The following is a 24,378-nucleotide window of genomic DNA, read 5'->3' as shown; positions in this document are numbered from 1 at the left end:
GGACATGGAAGCAACCTAAGTGTCCATTAACAGATGAATGGATAAAGAAGATGTGCCACATGTATACAATGGAATATTACTCAGCCATAAAAAGAAATGAAATTGAGTTATTTGTAGTGAGGTGGATGGACCTAGAGACTGTCATACAGAGTGAAGTATGTCAGAGAAAAACAAATACCGTATGCTGACACATATATATGGGATCTAAAAAAAAAAAAAAGAAATGGTCCTGAAGAACCTAGAGGCAGGACGGGGATAAAGACGCAGACCTACTAGAGAATGGACTTGAGGACATGGGGAGGGGGAAGGGTAAGCTGGGATGAAGTGAGAGAGTGGCATGGACATATATACACTACCAAATGTAAAATAGATAGCTAGTGGGAAGCAGCCACATAGCACAGGGAGATCAGCTCGGTGCTTTGTGACCACCTAGAGGGGTGGGATAGGGAGGGTGGGAGGGAGACGTAAGAGGGAGGGTATATGGGGATATATATTTATGTATAGCTGATTCACTGTTATACAGCAGAAACTAACACACTATTGTAAAGCAATTATACGCCAATAAAGATGTTAAAAATAAATAAATAAAATAAACATAGGTGAAATAATTAGAAAATAAGAGGGTTCCAGAATATGTGGCACCAACATTAATTGTAGGAGGATTTCAGAGAAAGCCAGTATGTGTTTTTGTATGGATGAGGGAAAGGGGAGTAGTAAGGGACTGCCTCTAAGGAAAAGGTAGAGCTTCCACTGAAGCCAAAAAGACAAAAGAAATTTGAAAAATGAAATAGTGTGCATACATGAAGCAGGAAAATGATACTGCAAGCAGCAGGAAGTAATAAGGAGAAGGCAGCCATACAAAGAAGAGTTCTGCAAAGTTATTTATATTTATGAAAGAAATCATGATACAGTAAAAAAAAAAAAAAAAAAAAAAAGTTAGGGCCTAGGAACTAAGCCTTGAGCCAGGCAGACCTGGGTGTCTATCCCAGCTCCACCACTTTCTATGTGACCATGAGCAAGTTATTTAGGACGCCTGAACCTAGATTTTCCTAAATTAAATGTAGAGCTGTTACACATAGTAGAAATAATGGGATAGCCTGCTTATAGGTACTCGACAACTTTAAGCTGTTATTATCATTGGTGGTGGTATTTAAACTGCTCGACACATACCATCAATGTAGTACAAATGATCAGGCCAAAAAGTATCACCCTGGTCAATTGTATTAACAAAAATAATCTGTAAAAAACTTATAAAAGGCTGATTGCATGTCCTTTTAGTATTTTACTGGAGCACTGCTAACAGCCTCACCCCAAAATTACTTAACTCTATAGGGAGATATACTCTGTCTTGTTACTTACTATTAATTAAGCCCAGACTCTGTGACATAAGATATTAATTTGTGTCACATTTTCATTTTATATCTGTCTGAGAGTCATGCCTTTAATTTTCTGAAGATTATATTCTGACAACAACTTGAATGATGGGTTGAGCCAAAAAGATATGGTTGGTTGGGTTTTCAGAAATGCTATGTAGACAGGCACCAATTTAGCTGAGAATAAAAAACAGAAAATAGCTTCTTTTCGGCCAGAACCGCCACCTCCAGTAATTTGTCAAAATGACCAACACAAAGGGAAAGAGGAGGGGCACCCGCTACGTGTTCTCTAGGCCTTTTAGAAAACATGGAGCTGCTCCTTTGGCCACATACATACAAATCTACAAGAAAGGTGATATTGTAGATATCAAGGGAACGGGCACTGTTCAAAAAGGAATGCCCCACAAATGTTGCCATGGCAAAACTGGGAGAGTCTACAGTGTTACCCAGCATGCTGTTGGCATCATTGTAAACAAACAAGTTAAGGGCAAGATTCTTGCCAAGAGAATTAATGTGCGTATCAAGCATGTTAAGCACTCTAAGAGCTGAGATAGCTTCCTGAAACGAGTGAAGGAAAATGATCAGAAAAAGAAGGAAGCCAAAGAGAAAGGTACTTGGGTTCAGCTGAAGCGCCAGCCTGCTCCCCCCAGGGAAGCACACTTCATGAGAACCAATGGAAAAGAGCCTGAACAGTTGGAGCCCATTCCCTATGAATTCATGGCATGATGGGGGTAAAGAAAATAAAAGATCTGGACTGTAAAAAAAAAAAACAAAAAAAACACAAAATAAAAAACAAGGTACGGAGGCGTCTTATTTTCAATTAAAAGTTACCACTGATTTTTAAGAAAAAACTTTCTAAGTTTTATCTCATATCCATAATATTAACCAAAAGAATGCTAGGATGGAACATAATTATAGGATACAGTGAAGAGGGTAACGAAACAATGTACCTCTAACTACATTATCCATACCTTGGTTTGGAAATGGATTCTATTTCCTTCCTTCCACATCTCAGTTTGTAGAGTTTGTCCTGGATATACTGGTTTTGCAAAACGAACCTTTAAAAAAAATGTGTTTTAGGGTTAAGAATGTTTTAATATGAAACTTTTCCACTTTGCGGGGGTGTGGTATTTGGGGGGAAAGTTGGAGAGCATAAAAGGAAGAAACAGAGACTGGACTATACTTAAATTCATAAAAATAGTAATATAAGATTAGAGATATAGTTAGTAAAAGTTAATTCTTTGTCTTTCAAAATATAGAATCAATAAATAGTTTAATCTTGACAAATCAAAACACAGAAGAATAATCATATTAAGTAGAGTTATATAGGTAACCACCAGAACAACTTAACAGAAGCAGTTAAAAGTGGCACTAATTAAGTCTGAGGAATAAGACCTGGGGTTGTTGTATAGGACAGAATAATTACATTTTTTATTTCCTAATTTTCTATACTATTTTATTTGCTCTGTGTACATATTATTGGCTGATTTTTTAAATAATTATAATAATAACTATAAAATAGTTATAATAATGAGAATAATCAGTGTTATCAAAGGCAAGACATCAGAAAATAAATTTCCACTGCTGCATGGAGCACAAACTGATAAAAGCTTTTGGAGCTATTTGACACTGCCTTAAAGTTTTGTTTTGTTTTGTTTTAAGTGTATGTCTTTCGATTTACGCAAAACTGTGCAGAGTCAGTTTTCTTTGCAATTTATAATGGATGAAAACTTGAAGCCAACTTAAAAGTGCAAAACTAGGGCTTCCCTGGCGGTGCAGTGGTTAAGAATCCGCCTGCCAATGCAGGGGATATGGATTCAAGCCCTGGTCCAGGAAGATCCCACATGCTGCAGAGCAACTAAGCCCGTGTGCCACAACTACTGAGCCTGTGCTCTAGAGCCCACGAGCCACAACTACTGAGCCCGCGTGCTATAACTACTGAAGCCCGCACTCCTAGAGCCTGTGCTCCGCAGCAAAAGAAGCCACCGTAATGAGAAGCCCGCACACCACAATGAAGAGTAGCCCCCACTCGCCACAACTAGAGAAAGCCTGCGCGCAGCAAGGAAGACTCAATACAGCCAAAAAATAAATAAATTTACAGTGACCACAAAAAAAAAAAGTGTAAAACTAAAATCAATATGCAGCCAACATACTGATATAGGTGCATGTTTATTAGAGTTCAAATGCAGCCACTTAACATTTTCAATTAAATTAAGGCAAACTATAAAACAGTAAAACATGAATAAATAAATTTTTAAAGGTAAATCTCGAGTTTGTTAAGGCATATATGCTGATATATGTATGCTCCTAATTAATTTATAAAACAATCAAATCAATCTGTTAAAAGTATAACTGTATATAATATCCTTCATGATGCATGTGTAATAGAGGCATTTATAGCTACGAAAAGAAAACTTGCTGATTGCCAAGTCAATGAAATAATAAAAATAATAACTTCAGTATAGTACCTATTTTTAAATGAAGTCACTAAGACTCCTCTAAAACTAAAAAGGAACAAGTAGTTAAATTATTAATAATTTACACATACCTTAATTGCTTTGAATCTTGACACGTCATTATCTGCAAACTGCTGTAAAACATGCCTGGCAGAAAATCCAAATGTACATAATCCATGTAATATGGGCTTGTCAAAACCTAAAAATGAGAGAGAGAATTTAGTTAGATAAAGGCACATTTCATGTTTAAAAACCAAGAACAGTTCATTCAGGACTTCAAAAATACATTTTTAAACTGCATTAGCCTGAATCATACCATCTATTTTAACACCTTATTGACTGGGGGGATTTTCGCAGAAACTAACGCCTATGGCGTTAATACGTCTCCAGTCAATAATGTGTTAAGAAACATGGAAAATATTTTATAAATAATACTTCCTGGGAAAAAAATTATGAAATAAACAAAAAAAGAAAAAAAAAAAAGAAAGGAATGTCAGAGATCTGGGGACACAAATAATTATTTTGTTTAGCTTTGGTTGTAACCATGAAATCATCCACAGTGATTTCAATATCCATGTATGTAGATGATCCTTCTTCAACCTTTCAGTTCTTTGCTCTCCCCTCCAATGGCCTTGACCTTCATGATAACTCAGATACCCATCCCCATGGTCCTATCCTAGACCTTGCACTAGCAGGAGCTACCTTCCACCATAATCTGAATTTCACGTACACCATTTTCTGAACACTACTTCCCACCTTTCCATGTCCTTTGCATAAACATATTAGGAGAGGGCTATTTTTTAAATGTTACTCAAACTTCCAGTCATAAGTAGCAACGTCTTTAAGTATTATTTAGATAACTGAGCTAATATTTTCATTGGCTCACATTATTAGCAACTCACCTGCTAAGTTAGCAAAGTCAGGATCAATGTGTAAGGGATTCCAGTCTCCACTTAGGCGGTACAAAGCAGCCTGTGGAGAAAGAATTATAAAAGAAACTAGCACCCAGTGCCTTCTTAGAGTACATTAAAATAAAAACAGGAAATATGGCTGGTTATTGCATAAGAAATGCATTATAATGTACCTAATAGTAGCTTTGATTAAAAAATAACTATTTCTAACAAAAAAAGATTAAGTGTAAATCCAATGCTTTTTGTAACACCTGCCACTGAGATCAGAAGGGGTGAGGACTGTCAAATAATAGGAAGGGGAACCAAGAACTACATCTGGGAACAACACTGGTTACCACTGCCTAAGGAGAAATTCACAAAAAGGAATCCATCAATCTACTCTCATTAAAACACAATGAAGGGCTTCCCTAGTGGCGCACTGGTTAAGAATCCACCTGTCAATGCAGGGGACACGGGTTTGATCCCTGGTCCAGGAAGATCCCACATGCCTCAGAGCAACTAAGCCTGTGTGCCACAACTACTGAGCCTGCACTCTAGAGCCCGTGAGCCGCAACTACTGAAGCCCAAGCACCCCAACTACTGAAGCCCGCATGCCCTAGAGCCCGCGCTCCGCAACAAAGGGAAGCCACCACAATAAGAAGCCAGTGCACCACAATGAAGAGTACCCCCGCTCGCCACAACTAGAGAAAGCCCGCGCACAACAACGAAGACCCAATGCAGCCAAAAATTAATTAATTATTTTTGAAAAATTAAAGAAATAAACATCTAAAAAAAAAACACAATGAAGATAAGGTGTAACTGTTTATAGCCTCTTCTAACCAAGCAAAATTTATGCCAACTTTCTTAATGGGGTGTTTTAAATTGAAGCCTGTAACCCAATACTAGACATATAAACACCACACACTTCTCACAAACCTTCATTCTACTGGGTATACTAAATCCTGAGATCAGCTCATCCTGCAAAAAAACAGACTAATAACTTGCCATTAAGATTATATTCCTGCTTACTCCAGATCTTCACATCACTTCTGTACTTAGATAAGGCAGAATTAGCAGAAAGATATAGATAACAATAGGAAAAAAGTCACCATACTTCCCAGCATTTAAATTGTGCATTGGTCAAATGAGAGAGTACTTTTCAGTACTGAAGGGAAGAAATTCACAAAAGAGCTAACAGTAAGTATTTAATGTATCTGTGTATTAACTTTGGGTCTGCCTCTAGACTTCTCTCTTATCAATTGCTAGGTTAAGCTTTCCAAGACTATTAAAATGTTGTGTAGAGACTAGCCAAGTCAGCATACCTGACTTTCTTAATGAGTTTTTGTTGTTTTTAATTATTGATTATTCTTTTTTAACAAATTTTATTTACAGAAAATAACATCTCCTATAATTCATAGGAAAATGTTGTTTACTTTTTAATGTTTTGTACAATTTTAATAAGCTCTTTCTCTTTCCCATCACTCTATATGATAGTTTTCTAAATTATTCACTTTTTTAATGACTCAGTATTTTTTCCCTTTATATGGCTTCTAAAAATAATTAAATCAAATCAACAATTATCAAATAGATGTGACTTAAGATTCTGTATAAGATGGTAGAAGATTAAATGATAAATTTTAGAAAGCACTTTAAAAAAAATAAAACACTAGGCAAATATACATCATCATGTTGCATACAAATGGTAAAAGAATGACGAATTTCAGGGCCCAAAGAGGAAGGTGTCAAACACATAATAGATCATGGGCTTTGGCACCAGACAGACCTAGGTTCAAATCCAGCTCTGCCATTAGTGGGCAATTTTCTTTATCACCCTAGCCTCAACCTTCTCATTTAAAAAACTGAGAGGCTAATCAAACTCTTACAGAGCATTATCCTTGATAAATATTAATACCTCAATAAATGTGAACTATTATGATTATTTAAAAGATTTCAGCAACAGTATAAGACAATCAAGTTTTTAAGATTAGTGTCAGTGTTCTTACCCCACAGATATCATTCCTATAAATGAAAAGAAACAACTTTTCTAAAGAAATCATATTAAAGGAATATGAAAATTTTCATATTATTTCAATGACAGCATTGCTTCCAACAGAAGGCAGAATTAGCAAAGACATAAAAGATCTATGATGAGAAATGACTAAAGTCAACTGATTGGATGTTTGACTAAATTGAATCATAATGCAAAATGACCATTCTCCAAACAATAAAGAACACTATCAAGGTTTATTTTCTGAATATCTTGAAGGACTTTCATATTTCAGAAGAAAAGCAAAAAGCTTCATGTTTTGTTTTGTTTCATTTCTGCCTAGATGTAAAAATCACTAAAATTCACACATACAAACTAAGAAAAATAGCTCTATATTGTCTTACTTGAGTATTAAATGTAAATGGGAGGATCTTCCATATATGAGTAAATTAGTTCTTAGTTTTATTTATTTAAAGTGTACCATTAGGGACTTCCCTAGTCGTCCAGTGGTTAAGAATCCACCTTCCAGTGCAGGGGACATGGGTTTGATCCCTGGTCAGGGAACTAATACCCCACATGCCAAGGGGCAACTAGGCCCTTGCGCCGCAACTACTGAGCGCACACCCTCTAGAGCCTGCGCACCACAACTAGAGAGCCCACGTGCCGTAACTACTGAACCCACACACTCTGGAGCCTGCGCGCCACAACTAGAGGGCCCACGTGCCTCAGTGAAAGATTCCGCATGCCGCAACGAAGACCCTGCGTGCCACAACTAAGACCCAATGCAGCCAAATAAATAAGTAAAATTTTTTTTTAAAGTGTACATTAAGTTAAACCAAATGCTAAATAAAAAGGGTCAGGAATTGGTTCTTCCCAAATCCTCACATCCCCTAAAAAAGCAAACAGATCGACAAGAAAAACAAGTAAAACTACACAGATCCCAGGCCTACAGTGTAACTAGAAGAGAAAAACCACAAACTTCAAATTCCTATAAGTAGGAAAAAAAACACCTATATCCAGCAGCACTGTCTTCTGAGCACCCTCTCAAAACTGCTAGAGAGAGTGGCAGGGGTGGGGAGGGGGAGTATAGCAGAAGCTCATGGAAGAGAAAAAAGGAAACAAAGAAAAATCACTTCAAGACACAGAGAGTCCACCTCGAGGACAAAAATACTGAGAAGAATCCTGGAAGATTAGAATACTGACTACTGAGAAAAGAATTAAAAGTGCACGGGCCTCCAAATGGCAGTCCTAGAAAGGCAATACTTCTGAGGAAGAAGAGGATAAAACAAAGATGTCTCCTTCGAAGACGAATGGTGAAGAAAGAGAAGCAAGAGGGGAAATTTATGATCCTGCAGGATAAAGAGAACTAAAAAAAAATTTAATAAAACACTTCCCCATTATGCCCTACTCCAAAAAGCCATCCATTAAAGAAAAGGCACTTTGCTATACTGACAGATGACAATCTTGAATTTCTTTAAGAAAGAACCTTGTAAACTGTCCCAAACTACTAACTTTACCTACAAAATGCATATAGGTAAGTAATCTTCACCTGTACAAAGCTACAATAAGACTAAAAAAGAAAATAAGAACCGAAACATTATAATAAATAAAATTTTCCCAAACAAAACAACTAGCAAACAGAAGAAAACGATAACACAATACTCAAGCATTTGGGGATAGGAAATAAACATCTTGAATCTGAAATTCAAAAACCAAAAATATAAATGGACAACAAACATGAAGAAATGAAGTAAGAGATGATTAAACTTGGGAAAGAAATAAAAGAAAAATCAAAATCATACCAGAAATTGAAGACTAAATTATAATGTTCCCAAAGGAGAACATATTCAAACAAAATTTTAATAAGGGGCATAGAAGAAAAAGAAGAAAAAAACCAAGAGAATGGAAATGAGATTAATAAAGAACTAAAAAAGGACAGAAAATGGTTGGAAGAAAGATAGAAAAAGATCCAATGTACATAAAGAGTACCTGAAGAAATAAAAATAAAACAACGAATAAGAACTAATATTTAAAATTATAACCCTAGAAAACTTTTTGAAAATAAAAGATCTGAACACACATATTAAAAAGGCCCACCAGGTATATGGGAAAACTGACCTGGAATGAGCAACACTGAGACTTATCCTAGTAAAACTATTAGATTTTTAAAGATGAAGGAAAAAAAAAATCCTAAAGCCCTCGAGGATAAAGATCAAGTAACTTAAAGGAAGATAATGACTGGCATCAGACTTCTAAACAGCAATATAGAAAGCCAGGCAACAATGGAACACCATTTTAAGAAACTCAAGATTTCATATCCAGCCAAGCTGTCCTTTGAGTATCCAGGGTATAGAAAAATAGTTTTAAATACATAGGATCCGGACTTCCCTGGTGGCACAGTGGTTAAGAATCCGCCTGCCAGTGCAGGGGACATGGGTTCAAGCCCTGGTCCAGGAAGACCCCACATGCCGCAGAGCAACTAAGCCCATGCACCACAACTACTGAGCCTGTGCTCTAGAGCCTGTGAGCCACAACTACTGAGCCCATGTGCCACAACTACTGAAGCCCGCACGCCTAGAGCCCGTGCTCCAAAACAAAGAGAAACCACCACAACAAGAAGCCCGCGCACCACAACGAAGAGTAGCTCCCGATTGCTGCAACTAGAGAAAGCCCGCGCGCACCGCCGACAACCCAATGCAGCCAAAAATAAATAAATAAATTTATTTAATAAATAAATAAATACATAGGAACCAAAGGAATACTATACACAAGGCCTTCTTGGGGAACCTACCACAGGAGGAGCTTTATCCAACCAGGAGATATGGGAGAACCTTTGGCAAAAGGATTGATATATATTCGATTGCAAATCTAAGACTAAAACAAAGGTGGGGAAGAGGGAAGAATAATATATAAATGTTAAATTGTTCTGAAAAAGTAAAATTAATGCATTCCCCAAAATGGGAACTGTAAGGGAAAGAGAAACAAGAAAATAAAATAGGCTCTTTAATTGTTAGAAACAAGTAGGAAGCAAAGCACAGCAATAAAAACTGAAAAAACAAATAGTAATAAATGAGAAAATTGGGCACTATGGGCATATAAAAAGGTATGGGACTTCCACTTCCGGCCTAGATGGAATAAGTGGAATGAACTTACTCTTCCACTGTAAACAATTAGGAAAAAAAAAAATTTTTTTAAGTGGGCGAGGGAGATACTGTTCTTAGACATTGGACAGTAGGCAGGACAGGATTATGATTCTTGACAGAAAAGAAACAAACAAGATGGACTCTACAATGGCCACAGTGCTCTGCCTGACAGCACTTTCTAGACTGCAGTGCAAAAAGGGAAACCGAAACATAGCAAAACAGTCTCAAAGAGTTAAAGAGATAAAGATCAGAGTTCTGGGAGAATGGGCAGCTGGAATGTAGATGTACTGAAAAGGAGGAAGCTACATAGGAAACAGCTCCAGAAATTGAAATAGAAATCCCCTTGAGGGCCACAGAGAAAGGCCCTGGAAGATGAAACACCACATGGAGAAGAAGCCAGGTGGAGATTAGAGGCACGCCAGCCAACAGGGAGCACTAAGACCCTGCACTTGTGAAAGAGCCATCCTGGACTTTCCTGCCCCACCCAGCCGCCATCTGAGAACAGCCACATGAGTGACAGCCAACACCATTTGTAGCACAAGGACCGCCCAGGCAACCCAGAGTCACGCAAAATAATAAATCATTGTTTCAAAACAAAATTTTAAAAGTACTTATAATACACATGGTAATATAATAAAGAATTATATTTTAATGGATAGTATAACCAATATTCCAAAGATTAACTTTATTTAACAATGATGGTAGCTAAGGTCCTAATTGTTAGAATAAGTAGTATGAGATATGTATCTAGGGAAACTAAAGATACTTGTTTTCATTCTCCTCAAATACAAAGCCTGACACCTGTTACCTATTTATTCTTTGGTCTTTCTAGATTATTGGGGAAGAATTTTCTCTTTATTAATTATGAAAAACCATGAAGTATACTTGTAATATCATACCAGTTTGAAGATGAAGAAATTCTCCTAAAGACATGAAAAACAAAATATTCCAGAAGTGATATTGGTAGAGCTATGGTTGCCAGTTTCCCTACTGATTGAAAAGTTACTTATTTAATTTAAATACCTGGCACAAAGTTTATGCTATAACAACATAATCTGTTCCATTTCCACTTCTCCTTAAAGGTCTGTTCATCCACAATCATCTCCCACCACTCTCCGGTGTGAATACTCTAATTCTTACTCCTTGTACATACATCATGCTCTTTTCTGCTATCATTACTAAGTTCTTATCCCCTTCCAGGCCATACTGCAAGCCTTATATCCCTGGCAAGAGAGAAGATCTATACACCATTTTAGTTCAGAAGTCCCATCTTTCCTACCAAACTCTTCTGTATGTCATTCTCTAATGAGTAGCCCATCTCAGAATGTCTACAGCACTTACTCTACAATTCAAAGCCTTGTATTTAATCATTCATTGCTTAGAATAGGTGCCGTAGAAATTAAGACATCTACGCCTTATATCTAAGTGTCCTTTCAGTTCCTTGTCAATAGATCACACGTCTTCTACTTGATTTGTATCTCTTATAGCACAGATCCAATTTAAAACAGCCCACAAATCCCCTGAAATTTATGCAAAGTTTTATGCAAAATGTTTTTGAAGAAACAGTCGGTAGTTTTTATCATATTCTCGAGTGACCATATGATACAAATGGTCAGGAACCTCTGTCAAATGATGGGTGCCCATTATTTATACAAAAAAGATTTGTTAACTTATAAACTGTCCTTTGTCACACAGCAAAATACTCAAGTCTGCTAAAAGCTAACAAAAAGTTCTATTCATCTGAAAAAAGAAAAAAAGAAAATCTTTCTGCTTACTGTATAAAGAAATTCAAGCCATGGAAACTATTCAGCTTTTCTTATCTACAGCAGATACATTTTATTATTTCAGTAACACAAGAATAATAATGGAGCATTTCTGGGTTTTCTGAACCATGAAACCATGAAGTCTTCTGTTCTTTAGTGTGCTAATAAAATTAATTTCACTATGAAGCTTTAATTAAACATAAATATGAGTGCTCTCTTAAGAAACTGATAAGAAATAGGGATGGGAAGAACATTTAAAGGCAAAAACTAATCTGAGGTAGAAAGTATTGTTCTATCACCCAATTATATAGTGTATAAAAAAATACAATTAATATGTTCCAAACATAATTCTTTCTGGCTCATGAAATTATATTCCTATTTGCCAGCACACATAAATCCTGCAGAAGTTCTCATATCAAGTATATCAAAATTAGTATCAAAAAATAAGTGAATTTTACAAATAATGTGCTGTCATCACCTGCTTATTCACAGCATAACTTCAGAGCTTTACATATTCTGTTCTATATCTGCATGGTTAGTATTCTGGCCATCTTAGGGAAGAATCTTCAGGTCTCTCAAAAACAAAGTTGCTTTTCTCATCTCTATGGTCACCTTTTGCTTCTTAGATAAATCTTTGCATGCTTACAGAATTTGTTAACTGACAGGGCATTTTAACTCTTCCATCAGAAAACATATTATTTATGCCAAACAAATGAGATTAAATCATCTACTCCTTCTCAGATGCTTTATTGTACCTGTCCACTAAAGTTAGCATAAAATAATCTCTCTCGAAGCAATGTAGCTCAGTTTTCTTTTCCAATAGAAGAAAGGATAACTGAAATTTGCCTTTTATTTTATCCTGCTCTCTAAGGCTTTAATGAAATTCTTCACTACTAAGCTAGGCAGTCTCCTTAAGGCAAGCAATCCATTGCCAACAAAGCATGATGCTTTTTCAATTGACTAATGAAAAGCCATTTTACATTTTCTTTTGACACCTAGTGGGGAAAAAAACTGCTAAGTAAAAATTCAGAAAGAACGAATTTCAACTACAGAAATATGCCGTTATTTTTATTACGTAGAAGAACACAGCCACTACTTTTGGACTCACAAAATTACAGGGTATCAGAGTTATAAATCAAAAAGTGTCAGGAGTCAGGTGGCTTTATCACTTTTCAAAAATACATTCTTACCTGATTAAGTGAGGTGGTATCTGTAAGTACAGCATCAGGAGGTCTATTAGGTATGGCTACAGCTACCTGAGATCAAAAAACATTACACGTTAAATAATAACAAAATAATTGTTATTCTCTTTACCCAAACTGATATTTGATAAACAACCATGTTTCAATATACAGTCATCCCTCAGTTTCCAAGGGTGATTGGTTCCAGGACCCCTTCATGGATACCAAGATCTGCAGATGCTCAAATCCCTTATATAAAACGGTGTAGTATTTGCATATAATCTATGCACGTCCTCCCATATACTTATAATACCTAATACAATGTAAATGCTGTGTAAATAGTTTGGGAACTTTCTGGAATTTTCTTTTCTGAATATTTTTGATCCACGGTTGGTTCAATCTGCAGATGCCAAACCTGTGGATACAGAACCCACAGATATGGAGGGCTGACTGTAACAAAATCTGCAAGCTGGATAAAAAGTTTATTTTAACATTTTATTTTCAGCACGTAATGACATTTAAAATTTCATAACTGCTAGCTTCATCTACATTATGATTTCCCTGAAATGACCCTGTTTAACGAAAGGAATTATATAACCAGATCCATTCTCTAGGCCACAAAGGAGAAAAAGGTAAAGACTCTTTTCCCAATGCAAAAGATGACAATAACTGTAAGAATTAGACAAACAATTCACATCTATATTGATTTAATCTTTAAATGCACTTTATACTAAGGGTGTGGATCTCTTTGCATTTATTTTCTTTTTAATTTTTATTGGAGTATAGTTGATTTACAATGTTGTGTTAATTTCAGGTGTACAGCAAAGTGAATCAGTTATACATATATATATCTGTATCTATATCTATATCTCCACTCTTTTTTAGATTCTTTTCCCATATAGGTCCTTACAGAGTATTGAGTAGAGTTCCCTGTGCTATACAGTTAAGTCCTTATTAGTTATCTATTTTATATATAGTAGTATGTATATGTCAATCCCAATCTCCCAAATTATCACTCCCCCACCATTTCCCCCCTGGTAACTATAAGTTTGTTTTCTACATCTGTGACTCTATTTCTGTTTTGTAAAGAAGTTCATTTGTATGTTTTTTTTTTCAGATTCTGCATATAAGTGATATCATATGATATTTGTCTGTATCTGACTTACTTCACTCAGTATGGCAGTCTCTAGGTCCATCCATGTTCCTGCAAATGGCATTATTTCATTCTTCTTTACGGCTGAGTAATATTCCATTGTATATATGTACCACATCTTCTTTATCCATTCCTTTTTTTTTTAAGTGCATAAATCTTTTTTTTTTAAATAAATTTATTTATTTTTTTTGGCTGTGTTGGATCTTTGTTGCTGTGTGCGGGCTTTCTCTAGTTGCAGTGAGCGGGGGCTCTCTTCATTGCAGTGCGCAGGCTTCTCATTGCGGTGTCTTTTCTTGTTGTGGAGCACAGGCTCTAGGCGCGCAGGCTTCAGTAGTTGTGGCACGCGGGCTCAGTAGTTGCAGCTCGTGGGTGCTACAGCACAGACTCAGTAGTTGTGCCGCACTGACTTAGTTGCTCCACAGCATGTGGGATCTTCCCGGACTGGGACTTGAACCTGTGTCCCCTGAATTGGCAGGCAGATTCTTAACCACTGCACCACCAGGGAAGCCCCCATTCCTCTGCTGATGGACATTTAGGTTGCCTCCATGTCCTGGCTATTGTGAACAGTGCTGCTATGAACATTGGGGTGCGTGCTTTTCTCCAGATGTATGCCCAGTAGTGGAATTGCTGGATCATATGCTAACTCTATTTTTCATTTCTTAAGGAACCTCCATACTGTTCTCCGTAGTGGCTGTATCAATTTACATTCCCACCAACAGTGCAGAAGGGTTCCCTTTTCTCCACACCCTCTCCAGCATTTACTGTTTGTAGATTTTTTGATGATGGCCATTCTAACCAGTGTGAGGTGATAACTCATAGTTTTGATTTGCATTTCTCTAATAATTAGTGATGTTGAGCATGTTTTCATGTGCTTTTTGGCCATCTGTATGTCTTCTTTGGAGAAACGTCTGTCTAGATCTTCCTCTTTGCATTTATATCCTAATTGGAGCAGTTGAGCTTCTTGGATGTGTAGATCAACGTTTTTCATCAATGCCATTGTTCCTTCAATTATTTTTTCTGCTTCTTTCTCTCTCCTCTCTTTCTGGTATGCCCATTACGTAAAAGCTGGTGTACTTAATGGTATTTCACATTTCTCTGAGCCTCTTCATTCTTTTTCTTCACCTTTTTTCTTTCTGTTCTTCAGACATAGATAGATTGATTGATCTTCAAGCTTTTTGATTTTAATTCTGCCACTTCAAATCTACTGTTGAGACCCTCTAGTAAATTCTTCATTTCAGTTACTGTACTTTCAGTTCCAGAACTACTTCTATTTGGTTCTTTTTTTATATAATTTCTATTTATTGATTTCTTTCTCTTTTTTTTTTTTTTTTTGAGCCACACCACACAGCTTGCAGGATCTTAGTTCCCCAACCAGGGACTGAACCCATGCTCCCTGCAGTGGAAGTGTGGAGTCCTAACCACTGGACCACCAGGGAATTCCCCAATTTTTCTTTATTTGATGAGACATTGTCCTCATACTTTACTTCTCTACACACTTTACTTCTTTAAGCATGGTTTCCTTTAGTTCTTTGACTATATTTACAATAAATGCTTTGAAGTCTTTTCCTATTAAGTCATCTCAAAAGCAATCTCCGTTGCCTGTTCTGTTTTGTTTTGTTTTTTCCAATCTATGGGTCATACTCTTTTATTTCTTTCAGATCTTGTAATTTTTTGTTGATAACTGGATACTTTAGATAATATATTGCAGCAACTCTGGATACTGAGACCCCCTTCCCCTTCCAGGGCTTGTTGTTATTGTTAACTTGTTCATTTGTTTAGTGACTTGGCTAGACGATTTTAGTTAAGTATATTTCCCCCACAGTGTGCAGACTCTGATGTTGCTCCTCAGAGGGTACAGCCTTGGGCGAGCACAGTCAGCCTGGGATGACAGTGGTTTTAGCAGGGCTCTCTGTGACTGTCTCTCCCTGATCTCTCTGTTAAACTGTCCAGCTGTTCGGCTTCACAAATTGCCAGATGACTGACTGCTCTATTATTTTCAACAGTGCCCTGGGGCATAAATTGTTCCACAGTCTGATCCAATTAAAGTCAGGCCTTTTTGGAGGTGTAGTCTTTGAGGCCAGTCTTTGAGGTTTGTTATGATCCCATGACGACTCTTCTTAGCTGTCTCTTTCCATGGTTCTCTCTGGCAAACTTCTAGTTGGACTACTTTAGTTTACTGCTTCCATGGAGCTACCAGCCTCCTCTTGATTATCACTAAAGTAACCTTGTTTTTGAAACCATCCTTACTTTTGAGCTTCCAAATACTTGGTACCAAAATGAGTCAGTTTCCATGGGAAGAGCTTCAGAGCTCTCTATTATTACAGCCTGCCTTGCCCCCCAGGCAAAACCTCTGCACCACTGCCACGGACATGAGGGCAAGGATAGTGGCCCACTTCTCTCCAAGCGACATCCTCACTTTACAAGAAGAGTCCTAGGCAGAGGTCGGAGCTTCTGGTCTTCTCAGCTTGCCTCTAGCAGCAGGGGACCCCCACCCTAGGAGCAGGCTGGGCAAGAGTTATCAGGGCCCTAGTGTTCTCAGCCTGCCACGGTGGAACACAGTCTCCACCCTACAAGTGGGGATGGGGTGGAGGAAGACAGCCCCGTAACTCTCAGCCACTTTTACCTGGAATTGAGCTTCTGCAACACAAGCTGGGGCCGGGGAGCCGGGGTGGGGGTAATAGGAAAAATGAGTGAGCTGCTCCTCCTAGGAAGACAGTGCAGCCCTATTCTGGGAACTGAGGGCAGAGGTAAAAGCTAGGTTAAATTGATGTAAAATCCAATTTACAAAATACTTTTAGGAAAAAAAACATGTCTTTGGATAGAATTTGAGAACTAAAGAGTAACTAGAATTGTTTTATACAAGAGAAATGCTCAAGTCATTTAATGAATGATGATTTGCATTTATACAAGGATCACTTGTAAGTGTTAGGTTTTTCTAAAGAGTTTTGGATGCAGGCAAAGTTTGCATAAGAAAGTAAAGATATTCCCATAGTTACCTCAGCTACATTACACTTACGTCAGCCAGACTTTTCTATCTATATATAACATATGTTATATATTAAAATATACAAATATAAACAGCATTTCAAATCCAAGGAACACATTCTGATTCAAAGAAGTGTGGATTACTGAAATCCTACTCTATGAAATTACACATATGGTAAGTTCAAAATACAGATAAGGATCCTTAACGACACATGTATCTCACTTATGAAGTCATAGCCTACCTTAGCTTTGTCTGACGTCCGTTTTCCACCAAAGCCTCCAGCGCCAACAACAAAGATGGAGAACTGATTATAACATATAAGTTCCTCCCCAGAATAAGAGTAGACTGAAAAGCAAATGAAAAAAAAAAGGTTATTACCAAAAGACATAACTAGTTACCCAATATGTGATCAACAATCCTTTTAAAAGTTTCAGAAACAAAATCCAATTACTAAAAGGCTTTGCAATTTAAAGACACCCAAGTTTGGGATACAGAGCACTCATTTTAATCATTCACTACCAGTCTCTGGAAGGCAGAGAGAAGAGGATCTTGACAAATCCTTTCTGGACTATGAAACAGCAGTTCATCTCACCTCTTCTTAAAGTGCCCCAACTGCCTTTCATATTTCAATTCTCTCCTTCTCAAACCTTTCAAACAATTCCACTATAAAATGCAGACTAACACACATGAAAAGATGCTCATCATCACTAATTATTAGAGAAATGCAAATCAAAACTACAATGAGGTACCACCTCACACTGGTCAGAATGACCATCATTAAAAAGTCTACAAATAACAAATGCTGGAGAGGGTGTGGAGAAAAGGGAACCCTCCTACACTGCTGGTAGGAATGTAAATTGGTGCAGCCACTATGGAAAACAGTATGGAGGTTCCTCAAAAAACGAAAAATAGAATTGCCATATGATCCAGCAATCCCACTCCTAGGCATATATCCAGACAAAACTATAATTCAAAAAGATGCATGCACCCCTATGTTCATAGCAACACTATTTACAATAGCCAAGACATGGAAACAACCTAAAAGTCCATCAACAGATGAATGGATAAAGAAGATGTGATACACAAACACACACACACTGGAATATTACTCAGCCATAAAAAAGACTGAAATAATGCCATCTGCAGCAACATGGATGCACCTAGAGATTATCATACCAAGAGAAGTCAGAAAGAGACAGACAAATACCATATGATATCACTTATATGTGGAATCTAAAATATGGCACAAATGAACATATCTACGAAACAGAAACGGACTCAGAGATATAGAGAACAGACTTGTGGTTGCCTAGGGGAAGGGAAGGTGGTGGAGGGATGGATTGGGAGTTTGAAATTAGCAGATGGAAACTATTATATATAGGATGGATAAACAACAAGGTCCTACTGTATTACACAGGGAACTATATTCAATATCCTGTGATAAGCCATAATGGAAAAGAATATGAAAAAGAATGTATATATGTATAACTAAATCACTTTGCTGTACAGCAGAATTTAACACAACACTGTAAATCCACTAAAATTCAATAATTCAATAAAATTAAAAAATTAAAATAAAATACAGATAACCACACTCCCAAATTTTCAAACATTCTGCTGAAGTCCTCAATAGAGCCTGGAATGTAAAAGAAGAAATAAGTGAGAATGAAGGTATAAGCTTCAGGAGGGCAGGATCATGGCTTTTTTGCTCACCATCATATTCCCAGCAATTAGAATAGTAACTAGGACAGAAAAGGTACCTAATAAATATGTATTAAGTTAATTAGTAAATCAATGAACAAACGATGTGACTGAGCAAGTTAGTGAATAAGTAAGCAAGTAATGAATGAAAGACAGCTGTCCCTCTTTCTACTGACTACTTTCCTGGTGACAGTTTGAGCATCACCTAAATCACCAGCACTATAAAACTAGGAATATGATTTTGAATTGTATAATAAGGAAAAATATAATTATAACAAAAAATAAGGGAAGTCATGGTGATTTGCATTTAAAATAAGACTTTTATCCTTATTACACAGAAAATTGGATATCTAATTTCATCTATATTTTATCTACAAATTCTAATACATTATTACCCATTATCAAGCTATAGCTAAATAAATGGAGTAGATCAAGAAAGAATAGTAAAAATTAAAGCTAAGGTTACTGCAAAACTTTTTTGTGGTAGACATTTGGTAGAATGGTGAGAAGACTAAAAGAAAACCAGGAGAGTTCCAGCCAAATGTTAGCCAATATTTGGAATGGTAAGAAAATACCAAAACCTTAAAAAAGAAAGAAGAGGGGTAAGGAGGAAGAGGGAAAGAGAGAGAACAGACACATGTTCTATGTGTCTATGATGAAATACATAGTTTACTTTGTAAACTATGAGTTAACAAAAACAATGTAGTAGAAAAATATTTAAGAGCATTAAAAATGTTCTCAATATATTATTAAGTAAAAACAAGGCAAGTTCCAAAACAACATATTCAGTATAACCTCCTATGTATTTAGAACAAAAATGATAAAGCCTATATTCCAAATACCAGACAAAAACTTTCCACTGCTATTTCCAAAATTTTTTATAATGTTTATCTATTTCTATTGTTCTTAAACTTTAAAATAAATAAATTCTAAGCAATGTATCTTTGGCTTATGTTTAGTTACTAGTATTTCAACATTCATTAAACTACTATAATCTTTTTTTCCACTGCAAATAAAATGTGGCTATGGTGTTTAAACCCCATTATAAGTTCAATAGGTTTGAATGTGCAAGGTTAAGAACCTAACTACCATTTATAAGAATGATTCAGGGGTCAAATACGTTTGAAGTTCCAAAGAGCTAACACAGAAAAGAGTATCTACAACATAGCCTAATTATCAGCTGAGGGCAGTCTATGTATTCATTCCTGCCAAAAAACATACTCTAGGAGGCATAATTCTCCTCTATGTTTGCTATACCAGCCACATTTCTCACCTCTGTGCTTTGGTTATGTTGTTACAAATCCCCTGAAATGTCCCACTCTCTGGACCTCTACCCCAATCTACTCCACCCCCTCCTCCCTTATTTTCTAAAAAAGCTTATGAATTTTTAGAACACTAATCTTGCTTTCTCACAATTGGAAGATAAATAGAAACTTATTAATCAACTTCTGTGATAAAGTGTTATGTTACATACAAAGCCTATGAATCTAACAATGTTATTATAAGAACCAGAAATGAGTTACCATCCATAAGAATTATTAAACCGGATCCTTTATCCAGGACGTCAGCAACAATTGCTTCACATTTTAATTTTCCTAAAAATGGAAAGTAAAATAATAAATAAATAATAAGTAAATAAATAAGGAGACTGTTTTAAAGACCAGAAGTTACATGAAGACATGAGAGAAATTAACATAACTTCCACTGTAAGTTCAGCAAAACTAAAAAATCATGATTTAGAATAATTTTCAATATAATGTTGAATCATAAACATTAAAAGCAATCAGAATACCTGAGTCACCAAATTTGAAACATCAATAATTCTGATAAATTAGGTTGTAAAAAGTAACAATTTTCAATCATTCAATTAACACTTGTTAAGCATACAGCCAACACCATCTACCCCATTCCTTCTCAAATCTCTACGGGCTTCAGTTAGACAGTGTTTCTTTCTAACTACTCTGTTCTTTTAGGGACTGTTCCATTATTTAACTGGTAATGTCTTGATGGATTAACAGTTATTTGGGAGTGAACTCATAATCTTTTTCTCCAACCTGTTTTTCTCTTTTGTTCCCTATACGAATGAATGGTACTATCCACCCAACTGCCAAGCCAGAAACTTCAGCATGACCCTTGTCTCATAAAATAGTGTCTAAGTATGTGGCAAGACTTGAGTATGCAGAGACTGGGAGGAGCTAAATTATATGAAAAGTTTCTGACTTCATCCTGAAGTCTATGAACAGCCATCTGGGGTTTTTAACAGGGAAGTGACAAATACACTTGCATTTTGGAAATAATATTCTGGCTGCAGTGAGATAAGCAGACCTGAAGGGAGCAAGAACGGAGGCAGAGGGCTTCCCTGGTGGCGCAGTGGTTGAGAATCTGCCTGCTAATGCAGGGGACACGGGTTCGAGCCCTGGTCTGGGAAGATCCCACATGCCGCGGAACAACTAGGCCTGTGAGCCACAACTACTGAGCCTGCGCGTCTGGAGCCTGTGCTCCACAAGAGGCCGCGATAGTGAGAGGCCCGCGCACCGCAATGAAGAGTGGCCCCCGCTTGCCGCAACTAGCGAAAGCCCTTGCACAGAAACGAAGACCCAACACAGCCAAAAATAAATAAATAAATAAACTCCAATCTCTTTAAAAAAAGAATGGAGGAAGAGAGAACACTTAGAAAGTGAGAGGTGATGGTGGTCGAAGTGAGGGGGACAGAAATAGGATTCTAAATGTATTGAAGGGAGAGAATCAAAGAACTTGGTACCTGCCTGGGTGTGAAAGATGGTAAAAGAAACGCTAAGGATAACTAGATTGCTGTCACTTTCACCTCCTAAATCTCTCTCTGCTTCTCCCACTTCTCTCCATCTCTCCACCACCACCTTAGCCTAAGCTACCATCATTTCATTTGAACTACCACAACAGACTTCTAACTAGGTACCTGCATGTCCACTCTGACCAACTTTAAAACATGCTCTCCTATTACGTCTGAAGTTATTTTTTCCCAAAGTCAACCTGATTACCAACCTGATTATGCCAAATCCTTCTATTTTAAGTTCTAATGGTATCACGTATGTTTCATCTGTAATGTTCATCACATATAGTTGCAAGTGTACATTTATTTGTGTGGCTTTTTGATTATTGGCTGCCCTCCCCACCAGCTAGGTTATATGTTCCGTGAGGGCAGAGTCCAGATTTGCTTCCATTCTCCATTTATTCACAACCCTAGCAGAAAGCTTAGAAGTTAGGAAGTAATCAATAAATAATTGTCAAATTGCTGATGATCTCCTCAGGTGATCAACTCCACATCCAATCAAACACCAAGCCCACTCCCTACATATCTCTATAATTTCTCCACTTATATCCATCTTCATGCCCACAATCCTATTCAATCAACCACGGTCTCTAACCTAGATTATTGCAACAGTCTCTTACAAAATCTCCTTCTCTCTATCTCATTCCCTTAGAATCCAAGCATTACAAATATGAGCCAGAGTTGATGCTTTCTAAAATCCACGTTTGATCATATAATTCTCTCCTTTCAGTCCTTCAGTGGTTATCTATTGTCTTTAAAATAAAAGCCAAACTTCTTCACCTGACCACACACTGCACACTGCCTCAGATAAAAAAAAGGGCTGTGTGAAAACTTAGGCTGTAACACTAAACTGAAGATTCAAACTGAGATGGTGGCGCAGGAGGACACGGAACTCACCTCCCCACCGACAAACACATCAAGAATACATCTACATGTGGAACAATTCTCACTGAAAACTAAGTGCAGACTAACAGAAAGACCTGTACAACCAAGACTATAAGAAAGACCCACCGGTAATTGGGTAGAAAGGGAAGAAAAGCGATCAGGTCAGCACCTGTGTCCCTGAGAGGGGACTCAGAGGAAAAAGGAGATTACACGGGAAGAGACCTTCCCTGGGGAGTGAGCAGTTCAAGCCACACATTGGGCGCCCCAGCCCTGGTGTCCAACAAGGGGAACACGAGTCCCCTTGCCTGGTGGGAGGGCCAGTGGGATTAACAGGAGGGCTGTGGGAAGCCTGGACTCCGGGAGCACGTGAACACTTACGTGCCCCCGAGGCAGGGCAGAGAGGGCAGACTGAAACCACTTTGGTAGCTGACTGGTTTCCTATGATTGCCCTGGTCCCCAGCCTGAGCTGAGAGAACACGCCAGCACCATGTGCCTCGTGTCGCAGCTTCACACTCTGGGCTGCCATGATTGAGGAAAAGGCTCAGCCATGAGACACTGAGGAGGTTCAAACCCTACGTGGCAACTGAGCAGCGAGGGGGCAACCATTACTGGTGACTGCACAGGGGCCCCAGATCTCTGACGGTGGCCATGCCAAACGAAACCCATGCTCCGACCCTCACTGATTACCCACACCAGCCCCTCTTGCTCCACCACTGCTCCCCTCTGGGGTAAGAGTGCCAGTGTTGGGAGCGGGGAAAAGCACACACTTAAAGGAAACTTAGCCAGCTCAGACCCGACCCTCAGGGCTTCTGCTCCAGCAACTTGGGACCTGCCCCCGCACCAAATAGTGGGGTAACAGCCACTAAGCAGAGGGGAAGCTCTACCTAACATCTGGCTTGGCCCTACCCCTCCATCTCCAGCCCCACCCCCTACCAAGATGACAGCTGCCAGCACACCTTGGGAAAAGACATAAATTGTGCTCACATCAAATCCAGCTCTCCCATCAATGCCACTGGGCACACGCAGACTATACGTATAGGGACACGCTCACAAAAGAACACCCCTTCAAGACCACCATAGGTAACTATTTCACCAAATTTCAATAGATAAAGAAATAGATAAGCAAAATGAAAAGATAGAGGAATCTGTTTCCATTGAAAGAGCAAGAGAAAACTCCTGAAAAAAACAACTAATGAAATAGAAATAAACAATTTACCAGATAAAGAATTCAAAGCATTAGTAATAAAAATGCTAACTGAATTAGGGAAAAGGATAGACGAATACAGTGAGAGTTTTAACAAGGAACTAGAAAATTCTAAAAAGAACCAATCAGAACTGAAGAATACAACAATTGAAAAGAAAAACACACTAAAAGGAATTAACAGCACACTAGGTGATACAGAAGAACACATAAGTGATCTGGAAGATAGAAAATGGAAATCACCCAATCAGAATAGCAAAAAGAAAAAAACATGAGAACATTTTAAGGGATCTTTGGGGTAACATCATGCATACCAACATTCCATTATAGGGGTCCCAGAAGGAGAAGAAAGGGAGAAGGGGGTAAAAATATATTTAATGAAATTGTGGCTGAAAATTTCCCAAGTCTGAAGAAGGAAACAGATATCCAGGTACAGGAAACACAGAGGGAGGGTCCCAAACAAGATGAATCCAAACAGACCCGCACCAAGACATATCATAATAAAAATGGCAAAACTTAAAGAGAGAATTCTAGAGGCAGCAAAAGAAAAACAAAGAGCATATACAAGGGAACGCCCATAAGGCTATCAGCTGACTGTTCTGCAGAAACTTTGCAGGCCAGAAGGGAGTGGCATGGTATATTTAAAGTGCTGAAAGGGAAAAACCTATAACTTAGGACACTCTACCCAGCAAGATTATCCTTCAGAATTGAAGGGGAGATAAAGAACTTCTTGGATAAGCATCAATACTAAACGAACCCTAAAAGAAATGTTAAAGGGTCTTCTCTAAGTGGAAAAGAAAAAGCTATAACAAGAAGTAAGTATCTATAGAAAAGAAAAAATCCCATTAGT

The 24,378-nt window shown here is 37.7% G+C and overlaps 1 protein-coding gene and 1 pseudogene across 16 annotated transcripts in view; one reads left to right on the top strand and one right to left on the bottom strand.

The window, feature by feature from the left end:
* The window catches only part of HSD17B4 (hydroxysteroid 17-beta dehydrogenase 4), a 191,163-nt gene that overhangs the window by 86,473 nt on the left and 80,312 nt on the right, over nt 1-24,378 (bottom strand). For 15 of the 16 annotated variants that reach the window (XR_005019412.1, XR_005019413.1, XR_005019411.1 and 12 more), the window contains 6 exons: nt 20,157-20,228; nt 17,174-17,277; nt 12,803-12,868; nt 4,732-4,801; nt 3,922-4,028; nt 2,345-2,431 (listed from right to left, as the gene is read on the bottom strand). Coding sequence is in view for 7 of the 16 variants with exons in the window: in XM_036848349.1 (XP_036704244.1) it covers nt 2,345-2,431; nt 3,922-4,028; nt 4,732-4,801; nt 12,803-12,868; nt 17,174-17,277; nt 20,157-20,228 (506 nt within the window). In the remaining 9 variants the exon portion in view is untranslated. The remainder of the gene's footprint in view (nt 1-2,344; nt 2,432-3,921; nt 4,029-4,731; nt 4,802-12,802; nt 12,869-17,173; nt 17,278-20,156; nt 20,229-24,378) is intronic. The other variant, XM_036848352.1, reaches the window with a different exon arrangement.
* Nucleotides 862-2,099, top strand: LOC118893127 (annotated as a pseudogene).

The sequence above is a fragment of the Balaenoptera musculus genome, chromosome 3 (assembly GCF_009873245.2).
Source record: "Balaenoptera musculus isolate JJ_BM4_2016_0621 chromosome 3, mBalMus1.pri.v3, whole genome shotgun sequence".
NCBI lineage: Eukaryota > Metazoa > Chordata > Mammalia > Artiodactyla > Balaenopteridae > Balaenoptera > Balaenoptera musculus.
This window is presented reverse-complemented; position numbering and strand designations above follow the sequence as displayed.